Source organism: Rhinichthys klamathensis, unplaced genomic scaffold, assembly GCF_029890125.1.
Source record: "Rhinichthys klamathensis goyatoka isolate OS25496 unplaced genomic scaffold, OSU_Roscu_1.1 h1tg000136l_1, whole genome shotgun sequence".
Lineage (NCBI taxonomy): Eukaryota > Metazoa > Chordata > Actinopteri > Cypriniformes > Leuciscidae > Rhinichthys > Rhinichthys klamathensis.
Genome location: NW_026606671.1, coordinates 735,944 through 748,236, shown reverse-complemented (window position 1 = coordinate 748,236; position 12,293 = coordinate 735,944). Strand labels below are relative to the sequence as shown.

Here is a 12,293-nt window from a genome sequence, read left to right as displayed (position 1 = left end):
TGAAAATGATATTGATGGACAGAATGTGTTAGTATCATAAACCTTTCTTGATGACATACGTCATCACTGCTACTCCAAGTCAACAATGATCAGGGAACTTTTATTTCAGGCCTCTAGGTGAACTGTGAGATACTAGTGTTTATGAGCATCAGCAATGAAGTTGGAAAGCAGAGCTGGAAAAAAGGAAAGTGATTCAAACCTGTTGGTGCACATGCAGGATTCCCACTCTCGTGCCAAATTTCTAATTACATTTACAGCCAAAAAACTATTATATATTTATCAAGTCTTTAACTTTAAAATGTAATCACTGTTTTGTAACATAAATCTTTCAGCGACAGTAATATATTCATTTGTCACACAAGTACAAATCTAGGATGTTTAGGATGTTAAAAAAAGTACATGCCAATGCAGTCATTCAAGTTATAATGGGTTTGTTATGTCAAGGGCTTTTAGTCCAGAAGCACCGTGCACATTTCGAGAAATATTGATTGATGTCATGTTTACGTCACACTTCTCCATAATCCAATAAATCATGAGCATTCATCAGTGCAACACCTCTCTTATTTGTTTCATTTATCAGAGGTCGGCCAAGCATTTAATGACCAGCGAAGAAGATAAGTCTGATGTCGTAAAGTTTTTCTTTTCAAACAAAAGACGCATTCAATTACTCATAAGTGACAGTAAAGACATTTACAATGATACAAAAGATTTTTGTATCAAATAAATTATGTTCTTTTGAACTTTCTATTCCTTAAAGAATCACGAAAAAGAAATTTATAACAATTTTTAAAAAAGATTAAGTAGTCAACATTGATAATAAGAGGAATGTTTCTTCATTTGGGCTTTTTCAAGAAAAGGTGATTTTACAAGAAAAAAAGTAACTTTCTACTAAACCAGAATGGAAATGAAATGTAAAAGTGTTCTTAATAAAACATAACAAACACAAGCAATAATGTAAATGTATCTGCTTAAGCAGATACCCAATTTCTGATGCTGCTACTTTCTGATGCTACTCTTAAATATTGAGTAGTAGTACACAAAACAACATCAGCAAACACATGCATTCTGATCTGTGCACTTAACTATTCAAAGAGAATTGCATTTTACCACTAGAAAAGTGTTTTACAATTAACTTGAATTAACTCATCAGGTCAAAAACCCAGGATGCATTGTTCCCGCCACAATGCATCATGGGTAATCCCACATGCTCCAGTTTATTTGTTGGAGATATATCGGAAAATGTATAAAAAGCTACAAATTATCTATTTTCTATCTCATTCTATAAGGATCCAAATAAGATCAAAAAAGAAGTTGATTTATACACATGTTGGAGTATTTTGAGCAGAAAAAAAAAATAGTCAACAGTTGTCATGTGTACATGTAGCTTACTATGCTATGCTAACACTATAGTTTACAGCGTGGGTGTCCAATCCTGCTCCTGGGGGGCTAACTGTCCTGTAGAGTTTTGCTCCAACCCCAATTAAACACACGTGAAGCAGCTAATCAAGGTCTTACTAGTCATATTAGAAACTTCCAGGCAGTTTTGGAGCTAAACTCTCCTGGACAGTGGCCCTTCAGTATGTTGTGTTCAGGTCCCCTTGGAAAGTTCCAGCTTACTGGTTTGTCAACTTACAGAAATCGCAAAATGCTTCTGAAACTTAAAATGACAAGGGATGGTTTTAAACAAAGCAGCATCACATCATGTTTCATGTATAAGACTTTGCATTGTTTTTTGTTAGATGTTTTAAAAAATAGGAAAATCTGTGTGGACAAAACATTTAAGAGTTGTGTGTTTAAAGGATTAGTTCACTTTAAAAAAAAACTTTTGCTGATAATTTACTCAGCCCCATGTCATCCAAGATGTCCATGTCTTTCTTTCTTCAGTCGAAAAGAAATTAAGGTTTTTGATGAAAACATTCCAGGATTTTTCTCCATATAATGGACTTCAATTAGCCTGGTTAAAACCAGGCCATTCTCAGTTGTAACTGAGTTATGGTCTGGCAAAGCGTCATAGACAAATCATTTCCAGAGGGGCGTCACCAACGGGCGTCGCGGATAGACCTAAAACCAATCAGAGCGATGAAGGAGATGGCGTATGCAGAGTGGCGGAGAAACATCTCAGAGTGTTGTTCTTTGCTCGGTTTTTAACAAAAAGGAAACGTTCAAATCGCTTTAGCTGAACAGACGCGATAGCTGATTCGAACGAGTGCTGTTCAACGGCGGCATCCATCTTTGTAATGTAGGCTACAAAATCTGCTCCAAAATCCCAGCGCTGTCGTCATCGTGTAAAGCCCGCCCCAACGTTTCTGATTGGTGCCTCGATTTCGGCGGATTGGAAATGGGCTTGAATGGGCTCTTTGCCAGACTAACTTTCAGAGCAAATCTAAATTTGCCGGAAGTTGTCTGGGTTTTCCCAGGCTAGACTTCAATGGTAGCCAAACGGTTCAAGGTCCAATGACAGTTTCAGTGCAGCTTCAAAGGGCTTTAAACGATACCAGACGATGAATAAGGGTCTTATCTAGCGAAACGATCGGTCATTTAAAAAATAAATAAAAAAGTTTAAGTTTTATAAGCACAAATGCTCGCCTTGCTCTGTTCTGTGATGTGCGTTGAAGCTGCACTGAAACTGTCATTTGGACCTTGAACCGTTTGGGTCCCATTGAAGTCCATTAAATGGAGAAAAATCCTGGAATGTTTTCATCAAAAACCTTAATTTCTTTTCGACTGAAGAAAGAAAGACATGGACATCTTGGATGACATGGGGGTGAGTAAATTATCAGCAAAAGTTTTTTTTAAAGTGAACTAATCCTTTAAGAATGTCCTTCCTTAATGTAGGTCTATTATTCTCATTTAATATTCCATCTGTACATCAATTTAACAATTGGCTTAAGGCATATATTTGAGTTTACTTCAAATAGAAGACAAGGCACTAACAAAGAGATCATTTCTTTATCAATGAGTTAAATATTTTTGATCACATCCCAAATTTTGCAAAAACACTCAAGTTTACACATAGAGGACATCATGTGACCAGATAAACATCACATGACCAGGGTTTAGCCAGCCAGGTCAACCACGTGCTGGTACTTTAACCAGATTATCATGAGGGGACAGGGGAATAAGCTTTATCCATCCCAGGGTAGGGTACATAAATATCCCTGACTCATTACACCCGAAGTTCTGCTGAAAAACAAAGATAAAAGCACACTGGCAGAAACATGCAATCACAGATGAGAAAAGAGATCAGGACTTAAACACTGCTCTGCACATGTGTACCTGGTGGCATTTTTTTTTGTTGCTCATCATTTTCATAGACGTGTTATCTTTTTATACAGATATCTCTCCAAATGCAGCACTGTAATCACAAAAAGCGTGAATTGCAGCATGCTTTGAACACAGTGCTCTATCGCATATCTCCTAGTAAGTCATTTGTGCATTAAAGAAATGTCACTGATAAAGAAATGTCAAAAGTTGAGAAGGTGTAACTGTGTGTGTGCTCATGAATGTATGTGTGTGTCAACAGTGGGCTATTTTTTTTAAAGCACATTTTGCATCTGAAAATATCCATTAAACGATATTTTATCCCAGATTTCCATTAGATCTCAAGTGCTGACCCAACCACAGTACCAAAATTGTTTAATAATAATAATGATAATAAATTAATTAATGAACTAAAATACATAATTATAAGGGAATAAAGGTACACAAAAATACCTTTAAATTCAAATTTCATTTTATTTAAAGCTGCTGTCCGTAGCTTTTTTTGGGTTAAAAATTATCCAAAATACATATTTGATAAAATACATAACCAGCCAGTGTTCAAAACTATCTGCTTGCCTTAGCTCGATGCAAAACGGTAAGCTTGTAATAATGTTTTTAATTTTAGTGGTACTGGTGGATTTCCGCGGGAGATTCGAGCATGTCTTTGCGTCATTACGTCACATCTGTACACATAAAGAAGGAGTCTCGGCTAGTATAAGCTATATTGCGTGTGAGGATGTTGGAGGTAGAGATTTATAGCCTTTTCTCACAGCACTTGATATAATTAAACTTGGCGGATCCAGAAAGGTTCAAACGACGATCATCATCAGTGACAACTAGAGACTCACCCGCTGTAACATGCAAAAGACTTCGTTCGGACTTCGGAGTGGCTACAGAAAAAAAGAGACTGCAACCGGACCCATGCGAAAACAAGGATAATATCGGAAGGACATTACATGATGTAGTCACGTAATGCTTGCTGACGTTGTTAACATTAACAATTTGAGAACATAGTATAGCTACTTTGCACGGTTTTGCGTAAAATGATAACTTATAAGCAATTGTTAGATTTAATCAGCGCGATTTACTGCAATGTCAGAACCAGAACAAAAGTGAATGTTTCTTACTAGTTCAGATGACATTTCCCGGTGAAAATTCTTATGTTGGTCATACTTCCAAAAAGAATAATCTGTGATTCTGAATGACAGTATCCACACCGGCGCGGTGACTGACAGCTGCACACTCTCCTCAAACATTGTGTTCATCCGCGCTGTGCCGTGTCGAGGGTGTTGAACTACAACTCACGTAAAGTTGATAATTCCGCGAATGACTGCAATTGCAGATTTCGAACAGAGATGGCGACAAAGAGGAAAAATGCCGGACTGCAGCTTTAATTTTATGCTATGCTATTTTATGCTATTTTTTGCATTTAACATTGTTTTCCAATGAGAACCAAAGTTTTCTATGGAGCCCCTAAAGGGATATGGTAATGGGAAAAATATGAGATGGGAGGAAAAATATGTTTTAATGCTTTTGCATTCACTCGCAAAAGTTTTGCGTTTTCCTGAGAAACATTGCATTCCCTCGCAAAACTTTTGTGTTCTTTGGGATTGAACGCAAAGTTTCTCGGGGGAACGTGAACATTTTGCAAGCGAACGCAAAGTTTCTCAGGGGAATGCAAAATATTTGCGAGAGAATGCAAAAGTATTGACAAATATTTGTATTCCCTTCCTCATGTCCCTTTAGGGGCTCTGTAGTTTTCAAACCATTATGTGTGTGTGTGTGTATAAATGCATTATAAAAACACATGTGCACGACAACAGAAGAAGAATTTATGTGCGAGAAATGGGGAATCATCAACCATTCAAGGTATTAAAAAAACAAGTTCAACATTTTCAAGTCTGAACTTGAACTTCTTTCATTTGATGTTACTTTTCCAGTTTCCTTTCTTGTTCAGCTCAGAAGGGTCTAACACGGAGCGGAGACACACATGCTTAAATCCTTCCCGTTTTACGTGGAAATTGAGCTCAGAGCTAAATCACTCTTTAGAGGTAATCCTTCTCGAAATCCAGCACAGACGTACATATCCAGGAGGATAAACAAGTTTCAAATCAAATTCAGAATTGAGGCGATTTAGCCAGCAACCTCAGTAGAAGTAAGACTATCACAACATGCGCTACGTTTCTGAAGGGAGAACAAGTACAAGGACTCGCATCTCACATCCATATTTCTCTTGATAAAACCCATTTGGTCCCTTTTGAAGCCAACGTTCAAACATACTTATGAGCATTCTGGAATAACTCCCATAGGGGTTCTCCCACCTTGAATGACTCACTTCCCAGTCCCCCACCCACTAACATGAGTTCTCTGAGCATGCTGGGTAAAATGCTAATCAGCCTAGATTGTAAGGCAGTCCCCTGGGCAGAGCATAAGGATTTCTCTAAATGGTTCTGTTCTCGTTTTTGAGCATGTGTGGTCTTGCTCTTTGAAAAATAATAAGATGAGAGGCGTAACAACGGGACCAAACAGTCGTAAAGTAGTCATGCCTGAGGGAGCTCTCTTGCTTGCACTCCCCCTCAAGTGCTTTATCCTCTAACTGAGACCATCCCAAAACGTCCATCTCAACCTACATTTCACTAAATTCACTTGAAGGGTGTAGCCTTATGGGAAAGATGAGATTTTAAAGTGATAGTTCACCATCAAATGAAAATTGCCATCATTTACTCACCCTCATGTCATGTTCAAACCTATATGACTTGCTATTGCAGATATTTTAAAGTATATTTTTAAGAAATAAGTTTTAGAAAGGAAGCAAAAGTACTATAAAAAGTAGTTCATAAAAGCAGTTCATGCAACTTGTGTGCTATATTCTACTGCAAGGACAAACAAAAAAAAGTGTGTGACTAACAGACAGAATTTAAAACTGTGATTTTCTGATAATGTTTCTGTGCGCTGTTAACCGGATCAGTGAGTTTTTGAGAACCGAACCAGTCAACGTTATTCATCCACTTAAAAGATCCGACTCAAAAAAGAATCATTATTTATGATTTTAAAAAAGCATCTGTATTCCATGATAAACCTTCTGCAAGTAACAGTGTAATTTATTTTATTCATAGTCTGAGTCAGGGTCATTATCACATTGTGACCTACAAAGAAGCATCCTGATCTTCTAGTTTAGTTTGTCATGACATGGCTGGGCTGCTTAGCATTTCTCCCCGGGTAATCTGGACTCATTAAATGTGGTGCACACACACAACCTTAGCAGCCAGCAGAGGTGAGATTAGAGAGGAGAGACACGTTTCGTTATGCAACAGATACACTGCTTTCTAGAGCTGTACCTGTGTTTTGGGACAGATGCTACCATGTGAAACTGGCACCTGTATCCATTATAATGTGACAGCTCAGGAAGGCAGCTCAGACTGTCATACTGAGGCTCTGCATATCCCACAACACACACACACAAACAGAGAGAGAGCGAGAGCGAGAGAGAGAAATACACATATAATACACAAAGACAGTCCAAGAGAATATGACCTCATTGGCCAGAGTTTAAAAACCAGTTCTCCTTCACAAGACTGGTCTTTTGTCTGTGTGCAGACATGCTCCAGAGCTCACACCTAGAGCAATGTGGGCACAAAACACACACACACACACACACACACACACACACACACACACACACACACACACACACACACACACACACACACACACTGCATCAGCAGGATCAGCCAGCCAGCCCACCAATCTGGGAACAAGCCTGAGAACAAGCTGAAAATATCCTGACAATTTCCCTATGCGAGTTCAAATCACTTTTCCAAGCTTGGCTTTGTTCTTTAATCTATTCAACTTCAAAACGGCGGATGTACAATCTAATTAATTTCTTCCAAGCCCAAAGCCAGATCCAGTACGTTGTGACTATGCCCTGTCAAACCCAAATCTTCCCTATCAAGCACAAATCAAGTCGGCCATACAGATTTGCCATAACTCAACATTAAAAGTTAATGGAGATGGTTGCCCTATAGATTTTAAACTGGGTTCCATAACTTTTATCAAAACTTAGCCTAACAGAAATACAACAAAGTTGCCCTAAACCCAAAGTTCACACTGCTAGATGGATACATAGAGCAAGTCAGAAAGGCCTTTTGTGAGCTCAGTCTATGAGACAGCTCTATGTCCACTGAGCAGTGAACTGTGTTATTCGCTGGTCACGGAGGATTGCACTGACCTGTCCAATCTGTGGGCAGTGTCAGGATTCATTAGTGCAACAGTAGAACTCACTCAGGTCTGTGATGAACATATCTATGGACTGGGGAATCCACAGACGCCAGGAACAAAGTTTGCTCGGCACATGCATCTCAGCGGCATTGTGTGAAAATAATGCTGGTGTTTTATTTGAATGTGTATCTCGGGGTGATGCTATTCACGTCAAGGCTGAAAAGGCAAGGCAGTCATTTGAGGAGATTAATTATTGAAAGCAATTAGAGTGTTTGTATTGCCCCTCTTCATTTTTTTTTGTATCGTGTGAGTGCAGTGCCTTTCAGTGCAGTAAACAACTGCAAATCTTAGACTACTATTATGCTCACACAATAACGATTCCACGAGTTGTGATGAAGGCGTAAAATGAGAAAAGCAGGACGACAATTATGGTGATGATAATGATGATGATGAAGAAGATGCAGCTATGGCTGACAATGTTGCTGATGATGAAGAGGATAGTGATGATGAAAATGAAAAACAAGGCTGTTGATTAATGCCTCATGCTGATTCATTACTGGCATGCATGTTAAAGAGACAGTTCACTTAAAAAAATAAAAATTCTGCCATCAATTACTAACCTTCAAGGGGCCCTATTTTAACAATCTAAATCATGGTCTAAAGTGCACGGCGCAAGTGCACTTAGTGTGTGTCCGAATCCACTTTTGCTAGTTTAACGACAGGAAAAATGGTCGGCGCGCCCGGTGCATGGTCTAAAAGGGTCGTCCCTATTCTCTTAATGAGTAATGGGTGTGTTTTGAGCGTAACTTGTAAAAAAAAAAAAAATCAGTGTCATCTCGCATTCCCTTTAAAAGCCAGTTGCGCTCGCGTCATGGCGGATTCGCTATTTACATGGCGGAATTTGCAAGCGGAAAAACTGAACACTTCTCCAGAGAGGAAACGGATCTGCCTCTGCGCGAGGTTAAAGCGTGCAAGCAGACCATCTACGGGACAATCCAGATTCCACCGTATTTTACATTGTAATCCTTTTATTTTTTAATATTTGGCTAGTTTGTGTGCTGCTGCGCGTCCCTGCATGTGTAATAAGCAGAGTGTACGCTCGTTGTGGACCCGCCTATAGGCGCACATTACTAATGCACTCTTTAAATAACAAAGAAATTACTGCGCCATTGACTTTAGACCAGGTTTTTGTTGGTCAATGGCACAGTCTATTTTAGTTGCCTCAAAATAGCAACGCGCCAACGATGCGCCTGAACACACCTCGTTTTCAGACCAGCAGCCCATGGGCGCACAAATAGGCGCAAATGCATTTACTATTTAAACAACGTGGCGAAGGACGTGAAAATGATAACTGCGTTGGGCTGAAATAGCAAAAAAAAACTTGTGTTGTGCCTGGCGCTGCATTGCCCCGGTTGTATGATAGGGCTCACGGTGTTACACTTTCTTCAGAGGAACACAAAATAAGATATTTTAAAGAATGTTGGGGAGGTCCAAATAGTTTTGTTTATACGGACAAAAAACATTTAGCAAAATCTTCTTCTGAAGAAAGTCATTCAGGTTTGGAACAACATGAGGGTGAGTAATCTTTTAATTTCTAGGTAAACTGTCCCTTTAAGTAGTTTCCTGTTTCAGATGATATATCGGAAGCCCTCCCATCTCGCATGCAAAACCACTCTCATGCGTAATGGTGCCAACATTTATTTCCACTGTGAGCAGCGTTTCTCACATCAGTGCACAGCACAGAATTACAGCAGCTCTTCTACTTGCTGCTGAAACATTTATAATAATTGGGTGAAACTCTAAAAGTGGAGAGTTGGAGAAAAGTGAGAGGGTGAGGTCTTGCTACAGAATGAGGAAGGATAATGTGGTCTCCTGTACAGTATTACGGGACGATCGAGTGCGGAGGATGTACTTGCAGTAGATTTTCCCTTCTGCCGATGTAAATTGATATATTTCCAATGAATGTTTTTTTTCCCTCAATCTCTCCGGCTAGGTTTCATCGTTTCTTACAGATTTTTTGAGGGACATCTACTTTGGAAGCACATTTAATGGCCTACTCAGTGCTCTTTAATATGTGTTTGTCAGATCTGAGGCTTCATTCTTGTGTCTGTCTATATGTGCAAGTTTGCATGTTTGCATCTTGTGGGAGAAGGAAATTTTGTTCCTCTCGCTTTCTGCACTGTGTGAGTTCCCTAGAGCCTTTGTCTTCAATGCATCCTTCGCTACTAAGCACTATAGAAAAAGTGCCAGGATTGCACCTATACTTGTTTGATGGAGAATTTGGTGTGCATTAGAATCACTCGAGCAGAAAAGCAATGGGAGCTCATACAGTAGCTGACCCTCACTGAATTCTCATACATTAACTATGAGCCTCATCAGTCATACGCTGAGAAGGTGGTGCCGTGCATTTCCGACCACCTTTCTGTTTTTACTCTTTTCTGTGATTTTTTTTATAATCTAAAGTCAAGTTTAGCAGTTATACCTTTCACTTTATAAAATAAACTGAAGTCAAACAGTGTACAGAAAGCACTGGCTCCAAACAGAAGCTTACAAGAGCAGATGTCAATGCTTGACTGCGAATTCAAGGACAAAATCAAAATATTCCTTGCAAAGCCAACAGGTAATAACAAAACTGGAGAGCTTGAGAATATGGCACAGGCTAAATGGTGACAACTTGGGTTCAAATCTAAAATGCTGTCTCTTGAGGTGTTGTTGTCTAATGTTGCAGCAATAAATGAAATACTATTTTAAAATGACACCTACAACCTATCAACTTTGAAGAAGACAAGAACTATTGATCGATAACCAGTTTCGATTAGAAAATAGGCCATTTTAAAAAATCTATATCTACCTTGTGAACATGCTGATACATATCTTACAGTGATGCATGTCATGTTTAACCCATTTAGACCCAGTGTCCATTCTAACGGACATCACATTCAAATGTTTTTGGAAGTTTTGGTTATGTTATTTGGTGTCAACCAAATTATCAGGATTATTAGATGCTGCTAATGTGATCTATGAGTGCCACACACAATCTGAACAACAATATGTACAATGATTTTTAATTAATTTATAATCTACATAAAGTTTATTGTAATATCTCAAGTGCAAACCACAACAATCTGGATGTTGGTTAGAATGGACATTATAAATAACTGTAAAAATGATCATATAGCCTACTGATTTGTCATAATTTATGGCTGCATGATGCATCCAAATAAAGTATGGTCACATATGTAACATAATTCGAATCTGAACGCTTATAAAAACGCTTGAACCGTTTACACAGGACGCGTTCTTGTATTAAATCCTCGCTGTTTTCAAACAGTCGATTTATGTACACACAGGCTGCGTTAAACAGCGTCTTTGTTCGCTGCATCTCATCCTGCTGTCAAGTTATAACAGTTAAACTACTTAAAAAGCGTCTGGAGAGCCCTGTGCTCTATTGCGATGCGCCACTTCGATCTGTTTTTGAACGCAAGAACACGTCCTATATGAACGGCTCCGTATAATTGCACTACAGACACCAATTTGTCGCCCGTCTCCAGCCAGCCACGTCAATTACCAGCGATCGCCATACACACACGCCAGATTGAATCTGCACGAGGCAAACAAGAGTATAATCCCCCGCGCGCGCACGGTGTCACTCAGGGATTTGCGTGCTAAGAAAAACAACTTGCTAAGTACCCTGCGGCTAAATTAAACGGCCACGAGCTTTGCCCAGGGTCCTGTACGATCGCTTAACATTTACTTTATTCATTTGAGGAATATCGCAGCACCGTTTGAGGGAGCATGACATCGGATCGACCGACGAGTGAACTTGTCCCCGATAACGGCTGCTGGAAAAAGCTCGTCTAACTTCATCACCCTCCATCAAGCACGGCTACTGGTATTCAGTCAGTTGTGCCCGCTACGCTGAATGTCACTGCACAATATGCTAAATTATTCACACTCTACAGCGAAAGTGGTTTCCACAGTGCCCCTCTATTAAATCCCTTTGAAAAACAGCAGTCTAAAAGGGAGCACAAATAATATAGTGAATGCGTTTAGATCACACTAAAATTCATCCGTGCTGTATCCACGAACCTGAGGCTTGATCTTAAAACACAACAGGATTTGTAGTAGCCTACATCATAGAAAGAAGAAAACATACCTGTGAATCCAACTACAAGTCATCCAGAAAGATATTTCCGATAGAGTTTTGAGCTATAATGTTAACTGCGAAGTAAATCCAATCCCGTTTTGGTTTTGCTGTAAAGCGTCCTCGGAGTTAGTGCATTCCCTCCAACTGTCGGTTGACGTGAAAATCCTGGTTTCAGCACCTCCTGGAGTGGACAGCTCCACAGAAAGCGGCTTTACCTCGCGCTTCGGGTCTCGAGAGCCACACCAGCGTGAGCCTTTCACCTAACTGGCTGCAACCCCGACCAGATTTGCATACAATAATACAATCAGCCAATCAAAAGCCCCGCCGCAAAAAACCGACGAGTGGAAACAGCCAGCCGACTTGTCTGAGCTCATCCGTTTAGATGAATTGTCCTTGACAAAGATGAACAGAGTTTGTGTGCAGGCTGTCCTGTCCTGTCCTCTCCTCTCCTCTCCCTTCCCTTCCACACGGTGCATTTGCGTGTGCTTCCAGATTGATTTATATTGTGGTCAGTAAATGTAAATCATTAGATCCACGTCTAGCATTGATTTGTGACCTGTAAAAAAAGGTAGAAAAAATATTAATAACTGCCTATGTTATTAAATCATATAATGTTAATATATTTGAATTGTTAAAATTGGTTTGTTACTGTAAAATGCAGTAATAA

The 12,293-nt window shown here is 39.5% G+C and overlaps 1 protein-coding gene across 2 annotated transcripts in view; it reads right to left on the bottom strand.

Moving 5' to 3' along the window:
- fstl5 (follistatin-like 5) overlaps window positions 1-12,035 on the bottom strand; it is a 141,763-nt gene extending 129,728 nt beyond the window's left edge. For both annotated transcript variants that reach the window (XM_056257240.1, XM_056257241.1), the window contains exon 1: window positions 11,636-12,035. In XM_056257240.1, coding sequence (XP_056113215.1) covers window positions 11,636-11,658 — 23 coding nt within the window. In that variant the 5' untranslated portion in view covers window positions 11,659-12,035. The remainder of the gene's footprint in view (window positions 1-11,635) is intronic.
- Between the last annotated feature and the right edge of the window lie 258 nt (window positions 12,036-12,293).